Genomic DNA, 20854 nt, shown 5'->3' on the forward strand with positions numbered 1-20854 from the left:
ATCCTTTTATGTTGTTGGATTTGGTTTGCTGATTTTTTTTTAAGGATTTTTGCATCTGTGTTCATCAAAAATATTGACCTACAATTTTGCTCTTCTGTGGTGTCTTTGTCTAGTTTTGGTATCAGGGTAATGCTGATTTTGTGAGGTGTAGAACAAGCAATTTTTATTTGGTCCACAATTCCTCAGTGAAGAGGGAAGAAATTCTGGTATCAGGTAATACTACCAAATTCTGATTCACATGGTTCATACTTCTGGGATATTTGTGTAATATTTATTCTTGCTGCTGGCTTTCCCAGTATATTTTTTCTGGATGAACAAACTGGAGTTTAAAAAATGATGCAAAAAATAAAAATAAAAAATAAAAAATGATGTAGAAGCGAGGAGTTCTGACCCCACTCTATTGCTGATAATAATAACTAACATTTGCATTGAAATTTTCTTCCCAAAGTTACTGTATTTGGCTCTCGAAATAAAATGCAGGTGTTATATTAATAGCTTCATTTTCAGGTAGATAGGCAGGCTTAGAGAGAGTCTTCGGATACCACACTTGTGGTATTAGATCAGCCTTGATCTAAACACTGGTCTTACAATATCAAAGTCCATGTTTATTTCATGGCACCTGGCTGCCTCCCTAGCTGGTTGTGTACATGCTGGGAAGCCACTTCCCCTTTCCAAGACTCAGTTCTTACATCTAGAAAATACCCAGGTGATCTCTTGGATTCTTTCCAACTTTAAATTCTGTGCCTATGAATCTTTTTTTCTCCATCATCTATTTGAAAAATTGCTAAAGCTTTAAAAAGTACTAAAATAAGATTTTATTTTTACTTGTAACTGTACAGCTATTTGAAAATCTGATTCAGGTATTAAAAGTCAAATAAGTTATAAAAAATATCTTTTTCTTTTAAAGTAATGCCTAGAAACAGAACATCTCAGAAAAGAATGAATTGGTCGCGCTAAAGGCCCCTCAGAGGGGCCTTCATGAGTCTTAAAAAAAATGCCATGAGGGGATGTTACTCTGAGCTTATTTTAAGACAAAAGGCATGGAAGAAAATATACTTTTCTAGAAATGAAGTTATTTAGAACAGAATAAAAAGAACTAAATACGAAATAGCTAAATAAATAAATCTTTCCAAAAGGAAAAGGCCAAACCTGGTCTTTAGGTTATTATTTACTGGTAAATTCACTTTGTATGTAAAACATCTGTATTATTCATGTGTCCTTCTTGTTCAAACTGCTGTTGGACCACACAGTCAAAAGAGCAAGTGAGTTATTTGTTTTTTCTCCTTAGGGCATTTTGTTTTCTCTCAAACTTATATTTGCAGTCATAGAGAAGTAACCTACTTTTGGTTATCACATGAAAAAACTTTACACAGAAAAATCTGTATTTGCACATCCGTTTGAGGTTTTATTTTGCTAAAAAGAATTCACACAGGCCAAAACCAAAAAACCATGCAAAACATTTTTGTGCACACTTTTACCACACTATATTCCACTTCTGAAATGTTAAAATTAAAAATCCCAAAGCAAGAGTACTTGGGTTGAAAAGTTAACATTATAAAAGCTAGATTCCTAACACAAACACTGCAGACATAAGTCACTCAGTTGCAAAAAGTTAATGTTTATAAATGTTAAATAAATGTCAACAATGAGGAGACAAGAACTGTAGATCCAAAGTGTACTCCTCACCGTGAACTATTAAAACTTGTGTTTGGTGTTGTAGGACATCCATGATGTTAATCTGAAGTAGCTACAACCTTAACCCAACACTATGCCAAACTTAAAAACACTGAGGGAACCATATTAAAAATCACCTCCTTTTCCTGCTACCTTTAAAATGTTTTTTTGTTGATTTTGGGTTTTGGTAAATAAGAGTCCCTCAGAATATACACTAGCTGTGAAATGTAGAAAAACTGCTTCAATAAATGACTATGATGAAGCTCACCTTTGAGATTTCACTTTTCTTTTTAATGATCATATGCTTTTTAATGGCCACACTTGTCTGTGTGTATGTGTAAAATCTTTTAAATGATATTTTTCGGGAAAAAACTCTAGGGAACTTTATTCCCTTTCCTTGACACCAGTCCCTGATAATTGAATAGTTTTTTGTTGTTGTTGTTTTTTAAGAAAATCTGCCTAGAGCCTTTCTGTACAGTCAGCAACCTCCTTGTCCCTGTGTATTTGAACTTTCCAAAAATAACAGAATGCTTGCTTGCAACTCCTGAAAAATCTCCAGGCACTCCCTGCAGATGTTACTCTGCCTGGTGCTTTATATTCACTTTCTCCCTGCACCAAAGCTAAAGAAGGGCCCTGTGGTAGGAGCACATTTACCTCCCTCCTGGTGTTCCCTGGGGGACGTTGAGTGGCTTCACTCTTAGAAAAAAAAAAAACACGGGCCTTCTGTTAGAGACATATCTAGCTGCTTCTTTCTCCCTCAGGTAGAAAGGCAGTCCCCTGGAAGCCTCAGTTCTCAGAAGAAAAAGTAGTCTAATGCATTCTCATAAACATTTCAAACGTGCAAAGAGAAAATCCAAAACAGGAGTGAGGAGAGGGTAGCGGTGATTGGAAGATGGCCTAAATATTGTGCTCAAGTGAGAAACATCCACTCAAACCGCCTCCTTTGATGCCGCGTTCAGTGAGCGCTTCCTAAAAGGGAGAGACGATAACCATTTCCAACCTCAAAAACTAAGCTTCTCTCTTTATCACCAAACAGCTTTAAAATGCTTACTTAACTCAAACTATCACTAATACTTTAAAGAATTTTGAAGATCCAAGTCTATTTCAATAAATGCTTAAACAATTGCTAGGTCAACTCAGCTCATACTTTTTTCAAAATACTAGCCAAAATGGCAGACGTGTCTATATCAGGCCATCTTTCCCTTCCAGCAGGCAACACAATTGTATATAATCAATGTGCTGCATTTAAAGGAAGACACAAGAATGATGGAGCAGCTCTGAAGTGGGAGATCCTGCCAGCTCGAGTGTTCTTAACTAAGGCTGGCAGAAAGGAAGGTTTCTCTTTCCCACCTGGAGTTAGGGCATGTTCTCAGCCTGTTCTGCCATCCTGTTTCAAACACTGTCTCTCTTCTTTTCTGCAGGTCATTAAGCCTATTGAGGGAAGGGATGTTGAAGAGGACTTCAGCAGTGAGCACTCATAGGATTGGGAGTGAAATACATGCACAAGACTAGACATTCATGCTAATGAACCTCATGAAGCCAAATAGGGGCCAAACACAGCCCAAAGTTATTGTGCAATCTCTCACACACAGCAAAGCAAAACTGGAGAAAAACCCAATTCCACTTGCCCACCACAAGTCAAAAAGAAGCTAAGCTTTCTGGGGACATTGGCTGTTTCAGGCTAAAAGAGAGTGGCAGAAGAGCCTTTCTTTCCCTCAGCTGTCTGCAGCGTGAGCCCGATCCTTTCCCGAAGCCCTGTCGATTGCCCAGAGGCTTCCAGAAGACATCCCTCCAATGTCTGGGCTCCCGTGAGAATGTTCAAGCCCGTGCAAGGTCTGAAGTCTGATGCGCCGAGGTAGCTCCATGACGCGAGGAATGGAATAACACTTCCTTTTTTGGTGAGGAAGGCCCAATCGGTCTTAGCTAACAAGCTCTCAGCTATGGCTCTAAAAATACCCTGCAGTGAGAACTGTTTGGCACTTCATTTTGTTTGTCAGAGGAGCTCTAAAGAACTCCACAGAAAGCTTCAGATTCTCCATAACTGCTCTGAGCTCTGTCCCTGCTCTGGTGACCTCAGGGAAGTGTATTGCTTTGGGAAAGTGACTTTTTCTTTTTCACTTTTGAGTTCCTGGAATTCTGTCTTCAACGTTTGAAGTACAATTCCAGTCTTGGATTAATTACTAGCTTGGTTCAGGAATCTTCATTTGGCTTCTAGTCTGAACTATGCAAATACACGATCTGTGTGCAGAAGAAAGGACTAAAATTATACTTCAAAAGGGCTCAGTCGCTTCCTGTCTTCTCCCTTTCCCCCCAAAAAAGAAACATCAGCCTCCTTCAATGGTTTGTTGCCAGCAGCAGGAGCAGCTCCCTGCCCGTCCGTATCAGATGCCCTGGGTTCCCTACACGTTGATGGCGTGTGCATGCTTCTTGCACAGGGGTTTGTCCTTCTTGGAGTAGAATGGCTGCCCCTCAAGATTCACGTGGCAGACCTGAGACAGAAAACAGATAGGCATGAAACAGTCCAGGAGAGAGGGGGACATAAGCAAAAGATTTCCGCCATCCTTTTAAGACAAAGCACTGTCACAGACAGATGGGAGAGAAGGCAACAGCCAGCTTCTCCTCACAACTAAAGCAGTATATGCACAGCATTTACAGCCAGTTACGTCTGACTCTTTGTAACCCCATTGACTATACAGTCCATGGAATTCCCCAGGCCAGAATACTGGAGTGGATAGCCTTCCCCTTCTCCAGGGGATCTTCCCAACCCAGGCATGGAACCCAGGTCTCCCATATTGCAGGCGGATTGTTTACCAGCTGAGACATAAAGGAAGCCCAAGAATACTGGGGTGGGTAGCCTATCCCTTCTCCAGCAGCTCTTCCCAACCTAGGAATTGAACTGGGGTCTCCTGCAATGCAGGCAGATTCTTTAGCAACTGAGATATCAGGGAAGCCCAAAGAGGTATAGATGGGTTGAACTATTATTAAAGTAAAGACTTCCAAAGAGGAACATGGAATAAACTCAAGTTAAATTAAATTCAATTAATGGCATACAGAATATATTCACAATAAAGGTGATCAATGTTGTGTGTGTTTGCTTAGTCGCTCAGTTGTGTCCCACTCTTTGCAGCTCCATGGACTGTAGCCCACCAGATGACTCTGTCCATGGGATTCTCTAGGCAAGAATACTAGAGTGGGTAGCCACTCCCTTCTCCAGGTGATCTTTCCAACCCGGGGATTGAACCCAGGTCTCCTGCATTGCAGGGAGATTCTTTACCCTCTGAGGCAACCAAAGGAGATCAAACCAGTCGATCCTAAAGGAAATCAACCCTGAATATCCATTGGAAGGACTGATGTTGAAGCTGAGGCTCCAACACTTTGATCATCTGATGCAAAGTGCTGACTCACTGGAAAAGACCCTGATGCTGGGAAAGATTCAGGGCAGGAGAAGAAGGGGGCAACAGAGGATGAGATGGTTGGATGGCATCACCAACTCAATGGACATGAGTCTGAGTAAACTCTGGGAGACAGTGAAGGACAGGGAAGCCTGGTGCGCTGCAGTCCATGGGCCTGCAAAGAGTTGGACACAACTTAGTGACTGAACAACAACAATTAAGATGATCAACTGATGTTATCCACAGAGGTGATTAATATTTAAAGAAATATAAAATGCCAGAAAAATGATCCTCACTTGGAATTAAAGGAAAAATAAATTAAAACCTCTATGAGATACCTGTTAACCTAGCAAAATAAACAAAACAAAAAACCTCAAAAAGCTCGTCACCTTTAGCCTCATGTGACTAAAGCCAGAAAGTAAAAAAAAAGTGATCAGTCAAAAGCCAACAATATCAAAAGAGATCAGGCCTACTTGTCACTGTTTAGGGACATGTGAATCAGCCCAGCCTTTGGCAAGGGATGTGGCATCACTGAAAAGAAGCCACAAAGAGGTGCCTGCCCTGTACCCCAGTAACACCACTCCGGGTAATTTCATCTTGCAGCAACTATTGCACAGAACAAGAAAGCAATATATGCTCAACTACAAACCAGGTAGTCACTAACATTTCTCTCAAAGGGATGATGATTAAGTTAATTTTATGGTGCATTTTTCCAATGAAATGCCACCATGAGATGTAAATCAAATATGGCAAAGTATATGCAGGAAAATAGTACATGAAAAAAAAAGGCAAAATTATATACCCCCTTGATGACAACATATGAGTGGAGCTTAAAGATGGAAACAAAGCAGAAAGGAAGGAGATCAGTAATATTTGTCAATGTGGTCAAATAAGATACCAGACACTCTGTATACATGATCTCATTTAATTATCACAAAACTTTATGGGATAGGTATGACTCTTCTCTATTTCACAATTGAAAGTTAAGGCTCAGAAAGGCCAAGTATCTTGCTCAAGTCACAGACCTAGTTAAGTTGTAGAACCTAGGAATCCATATTCAGGTCTGCAAGACTCCAATTCTAAGCTCATTTTCCCCATACCTCACAGCAGAGAGGGATTATGTTTACTTGAAATTGTTCTGGGTTTACAGACTTGTATCAGGCTGGCTCACTAAGCCCATGTCAGGTAGGAGAGCAAGTCCTGATCTTCCTTTCTTACTAATTCTTTTTCAAGTCACGGGAAAATATATGCTCATTAAAAGTGATTTGGGGGGGAAAAAAAGTGATTTGGAAATACAAAGTGATGGAAAGAGGACCAAAAAAATCCCTGAAAGTTTTCCAATCAAAATATTGCTTTCCAAAAATTAAAACCATGTTCCACTTAGATATAGACAGGTTCATGGGGCATTGAGTGCTACACTGGGCTAGTTTGGGGGAAGGCATAATGGTTCTCTGTGATAATTCTCCAGAGGATGGGAGTGGCCTGGTTTCTTTGAGTAGATCCTGTGGGCAGTGCTGTGGGTCTTTCATACCAGACTGGAACTTATTTGTAATCTCTGACTGAGCAACCCCAAGCTTTACTGCGTCTTCTGGTCTCTCTCTCTGGGACTTGCACCATATCATGATTCTCAGACAAACACAGAAGGCTCGAGGGAGCAGACCCACGCTCACCTTTGTGTGATTTCCTCTGCACATGACAGACTGCTCATCAGCCTGCCCTTAGAGAACAAGCCTTCTGCGCCACTGTCTTCCCTGAACCTCTTCCAAGTCTCTCAGATCTTTCTGGAAGTTGGGTAACCAGATTTACAGGCAGCATCTTAGGATTAAACAAGCTATGGCTTGAAGGTAAGGTAAGAGAGCCCTGTACTCTGCTTGCTGAGCGGTGGCTCTGCAGGGGACAGCCCCAAAGCCAGTATATTTATACTGTTGTCCCTTTTTGGAGGGGAGGGCCTGATGTAATTATAGGACCCAAAAAGCTGATTAGAGGTGTTCAAAGGGTTGGAAAATCAGTGCTATGGACTGAATTGTCCCCCCACCACTAAATTCACATGTTCAAGTCCCAACCCTGAGTACCTCCAGCCTACTCAGAACAGGGAAAGCAGTGACTTTATATGGAAATAGGGTCTTTGCAGATTTAATTAAGGTGGAGGTTAAGATGATGTCATATGGAGTAAGTTGGGCCCTTCATCCGATATGACCAGTTCCTTATAAGAAGAGGAGATGAGGACATAGAGACAGACACCTGTACAGAGGGGAATGTCATGTGAAGACACAGACACACAGAGGGAAGGCAACCGTGTGGCAATGGAGGTCGAGATTGGAGCGACACAACTACAACTCAAGAAACTCCACGCACTGCTGGTAACCACCAGGAGCTTAAGAAAGTAGGACCCTGCTGACACCTTGGATTTGGGCTTCCAGCCCTTAGAACTGGGAGAGAGTAAGAATTTCTGTTGTTTAAGCTGTTCATATTGTGGTACTTTGTCATGGTAGCCTTAGCAAACTAATATACAGAGTGAATACAATGCACCCCACAAATGGGAGGGGATATAGACATGAAGTGTAAAAGTTAAAGTGAATTACAGTGAACTTTATGACTAGGGTTGCTCTATATCATAAGTCTATAAAAAGTATTCAAGTTTAAACTATATAGATCTTTCACATATTCCTAAAATTTATCTTGAACAGCTCTGGTAAAAAAAAAAAAAAAAAAAAGCCCTAGTAGCACATTAACTTTCCCAAATAAAGTTGAGTCAATTACAAACTCATATTATGGAGTATTTTCTAACTCTAATGTGGAGTCTAAGTGTTGGCATGCTCATTGTCATATCCCTTCCCTAAACCAAAGCCCTTGTAAAGAAAATGTCAGCCTCATGGTAAAAATGACCTGGCTATTCAGCAGAAATAAACTGCATGTGGTTAATACTTAATCTAGGACTTATCTCCTGGCAACTACCTATCAAGAACAGGACCATGTAGGTAAATGAAATTATATTTAGTCCTGCTTTCTAAAGGTTCAATCAAAAGAAATCTCATCTCAGCTTTTCATAGGATTAATCAATAAGCTCTGATCTAATGTTCATGGTGAACATTTGGGGGAAAACCCTTGAATCACGTCATCGTATCTTAAACAACTTATAACAATGAGAAGTCATCTGCCTCTATTAAATCCAAACATCATTCGATCCTCACACTTATTGAGAGCACTGCTGGTGAGGCAAGCTACTGATTTGCCACATCCTGAGACACTCCTCCGTCCTTAATGAAGTGGAGAGTAACAAAGCCATGTTGGTTTATAAATCATTATTAGTAATAAAGCTTGGCTCAACTGTGACCTATTAAGGCATCATGGTATTTGCCAGCTTTTAAAGAAGATAGAATATTAGAATAACAGTTGAAAGCTATGTGGAGGGTTTGTCATCTGGCCCCAGTTGATCCCTCCAATCCCTTCTCAGAAAGTCATAACACCAGGCTAAAAACATACTGCGCAAATGAAGCAGGTGTCATGCCAGGTATGCCCCAGGGCTTCGATAAACTTGTCACCAGCCTCCACAGGGAAATCGCAGCCGTGACACTTGGTGCTGAACAGATTGACGTAGTCTGAAATGAAAGGCAGAGTAAGGACCAGTACCGACCCAGTACCAGAACAACCCCAGATCACTGAGCTTGAGGCAGTGATGAAACCTAATTGGTTACTTGTCATCTTACACACAAAATTCTCAGTTACATGACTGGTTTTTTCCTTTTCCAATAATTTGCACCGAAGTTTTGCAGATTCAGGCTAGTCACCATCCTGTGCTGGTTTGATTTGCAAACACTTTCTGGAACTGCCATTAACTTTCTGCAGGGTGATTTTCTCCTCTGCCTCTGTCACCTCTTATGGCCCGAAGAGACCAATCCCCAAAAAGAAAAAGCAATCCTATTTCCCAGCAACTATGCTTATTTTGGAGAAATGAGAGCCTTTAACATTTTTTTAGAGTTAGGGAATGTTCTTTGCTTGGTTATTCTTCTGTCATGAGGTATCTGTGTTGATAATAAATTTTCACTACAAGAAACAGTATTTGAGTTACTTTGTCAGAAGTAATTCCCCTCCCCCAGCCAATAGGATAATAATACCAAATATTATTTATGTAATGCTTTACTGTTTACCAGGAATCCTCGCATAAATGGTCTTATTTGCTAGTATCTCAATGTCAAGGTCTATGTATTAGTTTTCTTTGTACTCCCAGCACAATGCCTGGCACACAAGTTGGTACCCAACACATGTATGTCAAATGAATGAATGAATCAATAAATCAATGACTTGGGAAAAAAAGATAAATCAATGAATGAACTTAATCTTTGCAAGATTACTTTTGTTTTGGTTTTTTGGGTGAGGAAACTGAGGCTCAAGGAAGTAAAGGCTGTAGTCAGAGCCACATGGATGAGACAGCAAGCCAGGTCCCAAGCTTCTCAGCCACAGGCTGTCCTGGCTGGGTCACGAGCAGCACTCCCACTGCACTCACAGTAGAACTCTTCCAGATTCTTCTAGAAAATCTTGATGCCTTTTACAAAGTCCCCCTAGAAGTAGACTTGTCTTTCCAGCTCTGCCACAGTTGGCTTTTTCTCATAGCGATTTTCTGCTCTGATCTCCTTGTGGAAAGTGTACCTGATCACTGTCTTAGGACACTACCGAGAGTCAGCATGTAGTGGGGGCTACGAACTTGGATTCTGAAGAAAGACAGACCTGGGCTCAAATCCCACCTCTATACAGGAATTGTTCAAATCTGGGGCAAGTCACCTAACTTCTTAGTGTCTCAACTTTTTCATCTATATAATGTAAGTAACTACAGATTAAATATGATAAAGTATGTGAAGTACTAGGCACCAAAAATGTTGGCTCTTATTTTGAATGCCTTTAAGATGATGAAAGGAGGGAAGGGAACATGATTTGAGTACCTACTACGTGCTAGTACAAGTGCTTTTTTATGTTTCCTGTTTAATCTTCACAGTAGCTCTGCAATGAACTATTATTTTCATTTTAAAGACGATGAACCTGGCTGTAGCAGTTCCATCACGCAAGTGGTCAGCAGCCTGCTGGACTCCAAAGGTCATCCCTTCTCCCTGACTTCATGCTGCTTCCAGTTATCTATGTGCCATGAAGCTTTGATAAGTTATATCTCTTGCATATTTTTTCCAATGTATGGTTTCCTCTTTGGGGTTTAATTATACTTTGTCATGCAAATACTCTTACATACATCACAAGCCATCAACCTTGTTTCTGACAGAATACTTAATTTCTTTAGTAGGCAAAACTTGATTGCCTCACCAAGGGAGGAACACATCATTCTGCTTCCTTAAGAGAGTTATGGCAAGTTTATGGTTCACTCTGTGCTCTGTAGGAACTTACTAGTGTGTGATGAGAAGCAGGACTACAGGCCAACCTACCTCCACTTGAGAGCAAGCCCTGCACCCCATTTGTGAGTTCTCTTTCATTCTGCCCAGTTGGTCTCCAGATGCCCTGGAATCTTTCCTTCATCTTCGTGCCTCTTTATGAACTGGGTCCTGCGCTCAGAAATCCCTCCCCACTTTGTCTACCTGAATCTCTGCAATCCTTCGGGCAGCCTTCCTTCTAGGAAGACCTCATTCCCCTCCCACCCAAGGGAGATGAGACAGCCTTCCTGAGGGCTTCTCCCGGACTTCTCTCCCTCCCCATTCATTCGTCATCCACCTGTCTATTCATTATCTCTTAACTGTCCATCTATGTGCCAGCATATCGGACGTTGATGGGTCTGCTTGAGGTTTTTCAGGGCAGAGACCCTCTTCTCTATGCTTAGGGCCCTTTATAGCGACTGGCACACATTTGATGGTTAAATGATGAACGGACAAAGATATGTTTCAAGCAACCTTGTTAAATTTGATTCCTTCTTCTGTTGTGCAGCCTGGTTTTTTTTCCCCACAGATTAAGCTCTTGCTTCCCTGGTGGCTCAGACAGTAAAGAATCTGCCTGCAATGCGGGAGATCCAGGTTTGATCCCTGGTTGGATCTGATTTCCAACCTGGGTTGGAAAATCCCCTGGAGAAAGAAATGGCAACCCACTCCAGTATTCTTGCCTGGAGAATCCCCACGGACAGAGGAGCCTGGTGGGCTACAGTCCATGGGGTTGCAAAGACTTGGACACGACTGAGCGACTAAGCACAGTAACAGCACAAGCTCTTGCAAGGGCTTGAATTTATTTCTGGAATATCTAGTCCTGTCTACTGATTAATTTTGCTTTATTTTGTTTTAAATTTGTCTTGGCACTATCTGGAGAACTGCCACTTTGTTTTGGAATTTGATATCACAGGTCTGACTCTAATACATTGTTAATTAATTATTTATTTATTGGCCTCACAGCCAATGTGGCATGTAGGATCTTAGTTCCCCAACTAGGGATGGAACCTGTGCCCTCTGCATGAGCAGCACAGAGTCTTAACCACTGGACACCAGGGAAGTTCCCTCATATTTCCCTATAATAATAAAAAAATGACAAGGTCAGAACCAAACACAATATCCTGTGGTATTATATTGGGGACCTTCCTCAAGGCTGACTCTGATATTTTATCTCAAGGGTAGGTTAACCAACCAGGCTTGATTTTACTGCACTATTGGGTCATCTAGCTCTCCTTTTATTACTTTGTTCATTAAGAGTGTCACTATCACATTCAACAAGCATACTAAATTTCTAAAGCTCTTGCTAGAATAAAAATCAGATTGTGTTACTTCTTTACTTTAAAACATCTCAGTGACTCCCACTTCTTAAGGGCCTGGTTTCAAACTGTGCTCCTTGGAGAGGTGTGGGTCTCCCGAAGCCATTAGAGGGAGGATGCCTATTGCCCATTCACCATGGGCAGGTGTTCTGTCAAGACCTCTGTACCGACTATTTCAGTTAATCCTCACAACAGCCTCTGCGAGTTAGGTGGGGAAGGACAGATTCAGAAAGGGTAAGCATTTTGTCCATCATCACACTGCCTGGAAGTGGCCCCTGAGGGACTTCAGTCAGGGTCTCTGGGGGTGCCTGGGGTTGAAACTAAATCTGTTTCCTTGCAGTATTTTCTTAACACCTTAAGACCCTTTTTACTCAAAATATTATTTTTGAAAATCTTTTTGGGGGGATTGCTAGAAGAGCAGTGGGAAGAGTATAGATCTATTATTCTTTCACAAGCCTCAGATATAAATTGTGGCTTATCACACATTATGAAAGTTATAACGCTTTTGGCTGACTAATAATAGCAATTTGTATTGGTACCATAGCATTTTTTTTGGACAACCCCACGGCATGTGGGACCTTAGTTCCCAGACCAGGGATTGAACCCGTGTTCCCTGCAGTGGAAGCACAGAATCTTAATCACTGGACCACCAGGGAAGTCCTGGTATCACAGCACTTTTACTAATTATCAACCATCATCATTTCCTTTTAAGAAGGGAAAAGACAGGTGCGACATTCTTCCTTTCACTGATACGGAAACTGAGGCCAGAATGACTGAGTGACATTTAAAGTCATCCAATGAACCTTAGAGCTGGAAAGAGAATTCACCAGTACCTCAGAAACCAAGAAGTTTCTTTTATAATTTATTGTCAAGGGGAGGAAAAACGTTTTATTTTGTTTTACTTTTCCCCTTGAGGAACTGAAATGTTTTCCCCTTTCTGGTTTTAAAGTAAACTAACTTACCATGGTTTTTTTTGCCCTCAAATTTGCTACCCAGTCACTGCAGCTCTGTTATTCGTCATAATCAGCATGTTTCCTTTTCCCTCTTCTACTTGGTGCTGATCTGCTAAAGTTCTATTGTCTTAACTTTCAAGTTTATATTACCTTTGTTGGAACCTGCCTCAAATCCTTACCTGAGACAGGCTATGAATAAATGAGTGTGTAAGTGTCAGTGAGTGAGTAAATAGCTAGTTAACCAGGATGCCCAACTCTAACAAAATGCTTTGTCTTCAGAATTTACCATAACTGACTCCAAGTTTTAAGATAACATATAGTATTTTGGGGGATTAGAGAAACTCTGAATTCAGACAGCAGATGGCAGGACCTGAAGGAACATCCAAGTCTGGTAAACATCATAGGAGCTGGGAGGGGACTTGCACATACTTGCTACTTGACGAATTTCATACTTTCTCTGAGTTTAATCCTCACCACAGCTCTATGAGGCAGGTGCTGATCTTCCCCTTTTGCAGATGGGGAAAGTGAGGCCCAGAGAATTTTAGTAACTCATTCAGGTTTACAAAACCAGCCTGAGGTGGAACCTGGAACAAAGGCCAGAGCCAAAGCCTTTTCAGATTAGGCCTCGTGGTCTCCAGTTCAAAATCATCTGAAAGGTTTCCTAAACGGTCACAAGATGCCAACTTGGGGTCCACATATTTGGTGCAGGGAAGGTAGCAGAGACTGAATGTCTGTGAAAGGGAACTCCTAACCCCTTTCTTCCAGACTGTGGGGCCTCCCCATAGCACAGAGGTCCTACCTTTCTCACAGTAGGGCTCCCCATCTTCCATGTGGAAGAGGCTGTTCCCGAAGGGCTTCTTGCAGGCTGCACAGACGAAGCAGGTGGTATGCCACGTCTGCCTCAAGGCATGCATCACTTCCTGGGGAAAAGAGCCTCAGTTCAGGACAGAAAGATCCAGCGGGGAGAAGGAGGCAGGCTTGACGGCCACACCAGGCCTCGGTCACTGCAAGAATGTCCCATCAGGGAGCAGGACAGGCAGCCCAGGAAGCGGGCCTCAGACACATCGAGGAAGGTTAGGGGTGGCAGACGAGGGGCTCCTACTCGCATGCTGGGTGCGAGGTTCTGTGTGTGCTCACATAAGCTGTGATATTTCTCCTCCCATTAAACTTGGGAGGGAGGCTGCTTATTACTGCCATTTTACCAAAGGGGCATCAAGTGTCAAAGCCACACAGAGGTACATGGTGAGGCGATTTGCTTTTCAAAAGCTCCCCAAGTCACTTCAAGCTATGTGGCCCAGGGATACAATCATCTCTCATTTCAAGTTCATTTGTTCCCTAGTTCACTGGTGGCAAACCAACGCCCTTCTAGGATAGAAATGGAGTTGTTCTTGCTCTGTTAGCACAGCTACTGCTTGGCTTCCAAATGGGACCCCACAACATTGGGGAGGAGGAGAGACTGGTTGGAAAACAGACAAGGGTCCGAGGAGAAGAACGCTGCCCACTTACCCCCATGATTTTGGTGTTACACTTGGCACAGACTGGGGCAAAGAACTGCTCATAACACCGCTCACAGTACACGTTGTTCTGCTCCTCCACAAAGCATACATCTGCCAGGGAGGTCTTGCAGTAGGCACAGTTGAACTCTTCTGGATGCCAGGAACGGCCCATGGCTACCAGAAAGGGGCCCCTGGGAAAGCAGAGAACAGTATCTCCTAAGCAGCCCCAAAAGCCTAAGACCAGGTATTTCAAAAACTCCCAGCAATATTCACACTTTGACCTTGATAACCCAACTTTTGTGACTGTTCTAATGAAATAACAGGAAATTCAGATAAAGCTCCATGAAAAAAGATGAGGTTGCATCACTTACAAAAAAAGAGTAATGGGGAGGCAACTCGAACATCCACTACTAGGGGACCCAGTGAGTGTATTATGGGATATCCATTCAGTTGAATACTTGTAGTAAGAAAAGCCATGATGATGGTGCTAATGGCTAACATTTATTAAGTGCTTACTCTCTGCCAGGCACCATTCAAGAAGAAATTTGCATTTATTAGTGTGTTTAACTCTCACAACAACTCTATGAAGCAGGTACTATCATGATACCCATTTTTAGATATGAAAACTGAGTCCAGATGTTAAGTAAGTTGTTCAAGGCTATAGGGCTGTTATGGTAGACCCAGGACACAGCCCTGGATCTACATTAGTAGTCAGAACAATGAGACTAAAGAAATGCTTTATATTTTAATTTTTACTTTTCTGAATTTTCTAATTCTTCTCTAATGAGTATATTCTTTCTGTTGTTGTTTGGTCAACCAAGTTGTGTCTAACACTTTCGTGACCCAATGGAATGTAGCTTGCCAGGCTCCTCTGTCCATGGGATTTCCCAAGCAAGAATTCTGGAGTGAACTGCCATTTCCTTCTCCAGGGGATCTTCCTGATCCAGGGATTGAACCCACATCTCAAGCATTGGCAGGTGGGTTCTTTACCACTGATCCACTTGGGAAGCCCCATATTCTTTCTAATGATACTTTATTTTTAAATAAAAGTATATTTCTCATATACATACGTTCACCCTCCCCCCCACTCACATGCACATACTATAAACATATTATATTCAAAAAGTACCACCCATGATCCTCGGCTTCTAAGTATGAAATGACTTGTTTTCCTTTCAGTGCGGCAGATGGCCACCAAAACCCTGAGCAGCACAGGCCTGACTGTGAACAGAGTCAAACAGCCCCAAAGGAAAGCTGGGTCAAAACCAGCACTGTCAGCCAGCTTGCAACAGGCCTAATAAACCTACCAACCAGACTTGCAATTCTCAGAACCCAGCCTTAGCCCAAGGGGGCGGTGCTGGCACAAGCACCACACTGGAGCTTTACCCACTTACCTCATGGAATCCTCCCAACTCCCTGGGGAAGTGGGTGTCACACAGGTATAGAAGCTAAAGCTCACAGAGGGTTAGACCAGAGACGGCTAGCAAGAGGGACCTGAGGCTGCCCTGCATGTAGCCTTCTCTCTGCGCCTCCGTCCCTCCCATCCCCCTTGCCCTGCCAGGACCCCAGCACAGGGGCACAGTGGGATCTGACCTTACCGGATGATGCTGTTGCAGTGGCCACAGAGCGGAGTCCGGCTGCTGGCTGGGAAGCGCTCGGCCCTCTGGACCGTACCCCTGGCAAGGGGGGACACCTGGGGAGCTGGTGGTGGCGGGGTGTAGGCAGGGGCCCCTCGGGGCAGACTCTGCTTGCTGACAGTGGTGGTGCTCTTGCCAGGGGCAAACTTCTGAGAGAAGCTGTCGTCTGTCACCCATGGGGGACGGCTGGCAGACTCCGCAGGGCCCCCACTATAGGGTGTAGGATTATAGCTTGGGGCTGGCGAGGGGGTATAGGCTGGTGCTGGGGAGGGGGAATAGGTGGGAGCGGGGGAAGGGGTGTACGCAGGGGTAGGGGATGGGGTGTAGGCAGGGGCAGGGGAGGGCGTGTAGGGGGTTGGACTGTAATTGGCCCCCGGGGATGGGCTGTAGGTAGATGCAGGCACTGCAAGCCAAAAATATCCAAAGAAAAATGTGTCAGGAATTCATTTCTCCCAGCTTCCCCCAACCCCAGCCAGAGAACTGCAAAAGACAACTTTAATATTAGAGTGGCACAATTCCAGTTTTTACACAGAGATGCGTCCCGAGCTTCTTCATGGCCTTGATTCGAATTTGCAGCAAGGAGCCAAGGGAGATAAAGAGCCATGGAGCAGAGCCCTGGGGAGCTTGGACAGGGCTGGGAAGGGATAGAACTATAAATATCTGCAGCTGTGCGGGGTGGGGCTCAGCCAGGCCTTGGCTGCCAGGAGCCTGCCGGAGACAGTGAGTGGGGGCAGGGGGTGCGGGCAAGGGTTGTATCTGGATCCCCTGGGCTGGAGAGGGTGAGAGTGGGTCGTTTTGGCCTTGACTGGAAGATGCTTTTGTTTGCACTCTGACCAGTGATTTGACATCTGAAATGCCTCAATCGTATATGTTTGCTGAACCTGGACCTAGTCCAGTCTTTGAGACAAAGCAGATGACTGGACACTTAGGTTTTCAAGTTTAGATTCCAGGTTTAGTTGCAATCGTGTTTTGTTTGTTTGTTTTTTTAAAAGCGTGGCTCGATGTGTAATGGGGGAAAGTCCATTTGGTTTGAACTGGGGTGGTGGGTCTTGAAGACATCATTCAGAGGAAGGCTAGACAGAGATGCTGAAGTTACACGGCCCAGGTCTAGCCGCTTCTTCAGCCTGTGGTTGCCTCTGGGGGACCCAAGCTCCCCCGCCCCACTTTGATGGAAACTGAGAGTGTGTCTGAGTGTCTGTTAGAGGTTACCTTCCAGTGCAGAAGGAAAATTCCCTGCCCTGCTTCTGGAACCCCCTCCTCTAGCTCACTGAGAGCTGAAAACCCTTTTAGGGTAGCAACACAAAGGAGCAAAGCAGCTGCTCACCCAAAGACCTCCAAGGTCTGGGCCTCAAAACCCAGGTTTCTAAGTTCTGCCTCTCACTGTGAAGCTAGCAGGGGCAGACCCAGCTGCGCCTGGCACACCTGGTTTAGCCAGCCTTCACTCCTAGGCAGGGAGGTTCCAGATGCCTCACCTCAGCTCACAGTTTGCTCCTCTGGAAAGAGGCTTTATTCCTTCTACCCCAGGAAGTGTGTCAGGGCAGCCTCCCTCCCCATCCCTGCATCAGGCCTGGTGAGTGGCTTATGCTGAAAGGTGCAAAGGCAGCCCTCAGCAGGCTCCAGCCTGGAAAGGAAGGTCATTCTCAGAGCTAAAGTTCCTGGCCTGGCCTCCCCTGGATTAACCTGCTGCTTCAACCCTGTACCTTCTGCTCCCAGATGATTGGCCCTTCAGAGCTGGGTGACATGGAAACCCTATTGCTGGGAATGGATAGGGACCAGGCCTATGTTATTGAAAGCAGAAGGGATAAAACCCTCCACAGCCCTGCCCTAGAGCCATCCTGGGAGTGAGGCTGGCTTCCAAAGGTAAAACTTTCTCCATAAGGAATCTTCTTCCCACTTACTAAGAGGATAGGCTATGCACCTAACAAGTGAACTGGGTAGTCCTCTTTACAGTTGAGGTGACTGAGGCTCAGACAGAGCTAGTAAGCGGTACAGTGAGTCTCCAAAACCATTCTTTCTATCACCCAAAGCTGCCTCTGTAAAAAAACACAAGTCTGATTTCCAGAAGATTTGTACCATGTTCTTAGGAGTACCTATCAACCTGGAGGAGACCCCATGGTCTGGCAATGTAGCACAGTCATCAAGAGCCCTGGGTTCAGGGCCTCACTCTACTACATCCTGGCTGTGTGTCCTTGGGCAAGCTCCTTAACATCTCTAGGCCTGAATTTCCTCATCTAAAAATGGCAATAATAATTCTTAGTACCTTATTAGGAGGATTAAGGGAAATAAGAACCATAAAGGCTTAGCCTAGTACCTGGCATTGTGTATATGTCACTACATGTTGGTGAGGATGGTGAGGTGAGTGACTCCTGGGTCTCATGGTCCAGATGAACTGGCAGCTCAGCTCACAGCTTGATCGTGACGTCACCTGAAGGACCCCAGCCCAGGCAGACTGTAGGATTTAGAGGATGGGAGATGTGACCTAATCCTAATACTGTGTTATCTAGTACATAGTCCTAATGTGGCCATTAGCACTTGATATGCAGCTAGTCCAAACTATACTATAAATATAAAATACACACCAATTTTTAAAGACTTAGTACAAGAAGGTAGAATATCTCACTAATAATTTTATATTGATTGATTATACTGATTAAAGTGATACTTTGAATATACTGAGTTAAATAAAATATATTAAAATTAATTTCACCTGCTTCCATATACTTCTTGTAAATTTATTTTTAATTGAATATATACTTTTTTTAAAAATGTAGCTACTAGAAAACTTATTGTTACCAGATAGTGCCATCCTAATCTGGACAACAGTTACCAAGTACTGCCTATTTTCACATGCCAGGGCCTTTATGTGCATTATTTTATGTAATACTTGCTGCAATCCAATGAGGCAGATAATAGTCTCTAGTCCGTTTTACAGAAGAGGAATTGAGGCTTGGAGAGCTTATGCAACACCGCGCTGAAACTGGCGCTCAGGCTGCAGGACTCAACCCCAGATCCCTGCTTAACCACTCCCCAGGCAGAAAAACAGGCTTTAGCACGCCCCTTCCAAATCTGGCCCTAGCCCACTTTTCCAACTTCTCTCTAGCAATACTAACCCTATTGCCTCTGCCAGGCGGTCTTTCTCTTCCCTCATCTGGAAGGCCTTCCAGTTCCATGATTCACTCCCTTTTTCTAAACCCCAAGAACACGAAGGTCTCAGCAGGTCAGAGGCACGCTGGCATCTGGGCATAGTGGGCTGATTCCTTGCCCAAGAGTCCCCCGACACCCCCCACCCCGCTACGAGCTAAGGCCCTTCCCTCCTTCCCGGCGCAGGCCATCAGCTTCCCTCCGCCATCAGGAACCCGGTGAAGATCGGGGCGCAGGGAGCCGCTTCTTCACAGTTCTCTTCCCTCTGCGCCCTTCAGCCTGGCTGCCCCCGCCATCCCCAACGTGCCAGGAGAGAGACTTGATATCCCATCTCCGAGCCCGAGGCTGTTGCTATTTCTGCTTGATGGAATGAAGCCCGTCCAAATTAGAAGGTGATATTTCATCTCTAATTGGCAAGTTCAAAAGGCTCCTATCGCACTCGGCGGCTCGGGAATGTGTAATTAAACAAGGTGATTTCTGACTCACTCCAGGTCGGCCCGGCTCCCCCGAGCGCCTGGCCCCCACCCGGCCCGCGGGCCGACGTGGCTTCCCCCGGCCCGTGTAGGGGCCCCTCCGCCCTTGGTCCCCTCCCGGGCCCCAGGTGCTCCAGGGAGCGGCCGCCCAGTCTCCGCGCCGGCGATAGGATCCGGGTCGCGAACGCCACGGTCGGCTCGGAGGAGCCTTCGTGAGGAAGGAGCTGCGGCTTGGGCTGCCCACAGGCTCTCCGCCCTCCCCGGGACCGGGGTCGGCAGAGACGAGATGGGGAGAGGCCCCGGGCCCATGTTTCCCCGTACCTCCCCGGGCCGCCTGCCAGCCTCCTGGGGACTCCACCCTCAGAAGAAGGGGCGGAGGCAGGCCGGCTCCGGCGCGAGCCCGCCTGGCTGCTTCCTTCCCCCCCGGGCAGGAATGAGTTAACGTCTGCTCGGCCTGGGAACGCGGCAGAGGCCCGCAGCTCCGGGGCTCCGGCACGTCTCGCCCGCCCGGGCTCCAGTCCCGGAAGGAGGAGGGGGGCACCCGACGAGCCAGGCGGCGCGCGCCACTGGAGCCGTGCCGCCCCCTGGCGGGCCTGCAGAAGAGAGCCGGCGGCCCGGGCGGGGGCGCCGAAGCCCAGGGCCCGCCCCGGAAGATGCCCTTAAGGACCCACCTGGGAGGGCAGCCCCGGCCAGGGCGGAAATAGCCACCCTGCGCCCCGATAGAGCCTCACCTCCTTTCGCAGCTGCTCCTCCAAACTCCTTATCACCCTCCCTCCTGTGCTCCCCATCGCTGCAAAGCAACTACTTCCTCCAGCGCCATCCGAGATTTTTTACCCTCACAGCCGGCTGCAAATTGCTCCCTAATAGTGTGGACTTTTAACCTCAGAACTCTTGTGTTCTCCCTTCTCAAGAGACAGCGCAGGGCACCTCCTGTGTACCAAGCACTGTCCTGGGGGCTTCATTCCCATCCCCAGAGCATCAGGTGTACATAACATGCCTGTTTTTTAAAAGAGGAAATACAGGTCTGGGAGATGAAGTACTTTACCTTGGATAGCCGAGCAGGACCTGGCAACGGAGTCTGATGCTAAAGCCACTTCTACCACCCACACTCGACCCTGCTGTCAGAGTATGTTTTATGAAACAGATGGCTGTTCATGGCTCCTCTGCCCTACACATCAGGTTAACGCCCCAAACAAGGCTCCTGTCTCAGTCCCTGTCTCATCTTCCCTTAAGTTCACTGAGCATGCCGGAGGGGCATGCCGGTGGAGATACCTAAGCCAGCCTGAGAACTGCCCTGGAGCTCTGGGGAGCAGGCCAACTTTGCCTAGGAAAAGGGAGGACATAGGCTGAGCCCTTGGCTC

The 20854-nt window shown here is 45.3% G+C and overlaps 1 protein-coding gene across 1 annotated transcript in view; it reads right to left on the bottom strand.

Annotated features, from left to right (window-relative positions):
• Window positions 1–1380: 1380 nt before the first annotated feature.
• Window positions 1381–20854, bottom strand: part of LDB3 (LIM domain binding 3) — a 59325-nt gene continuing 39851 nt past the window's right edge. The window contains exons 12-16 of the mRNA XM_043476193.1: window positions 15841–16282; window positions 14253–14433; window positions 13546–13666; window positions 8550–8665; window positions 1381–4163 (exon numbers count right to left, since the gene is read on the bottom strand). Coding sequence (XP_043332128.1) covers window positions 4074–4163; window positions 8550–8665; window positions 13546–13666; window positions 14253–14433; window positions 15841–16282 — 950 coding nt within the window. The 3' untranslated portion in view covers window positions 1381–4073. The remainder of the gene's footprint in view (window positions 4164–8549; window positions 8666–13545; window positions 13667–14252; window positions 14434–15840; window positions 16283–20854) is intronic.

This window comes from Cervus canadensis, chromosome 8 (assembly GCF_019320065.1).
Source record: "Cervus canadensis isolate Bull #8, Minnesota chromosome 8, ASM1932006v1, whole genome shotgun sequence".
In the NCBI taxonomy this organism is placed as follows: domain Eukaryota; kingdom Metazoa; phylum Chordata; class Mammalia; order Artiodactyla; family Cervidae; genus Cervus; species Cervus canadensis.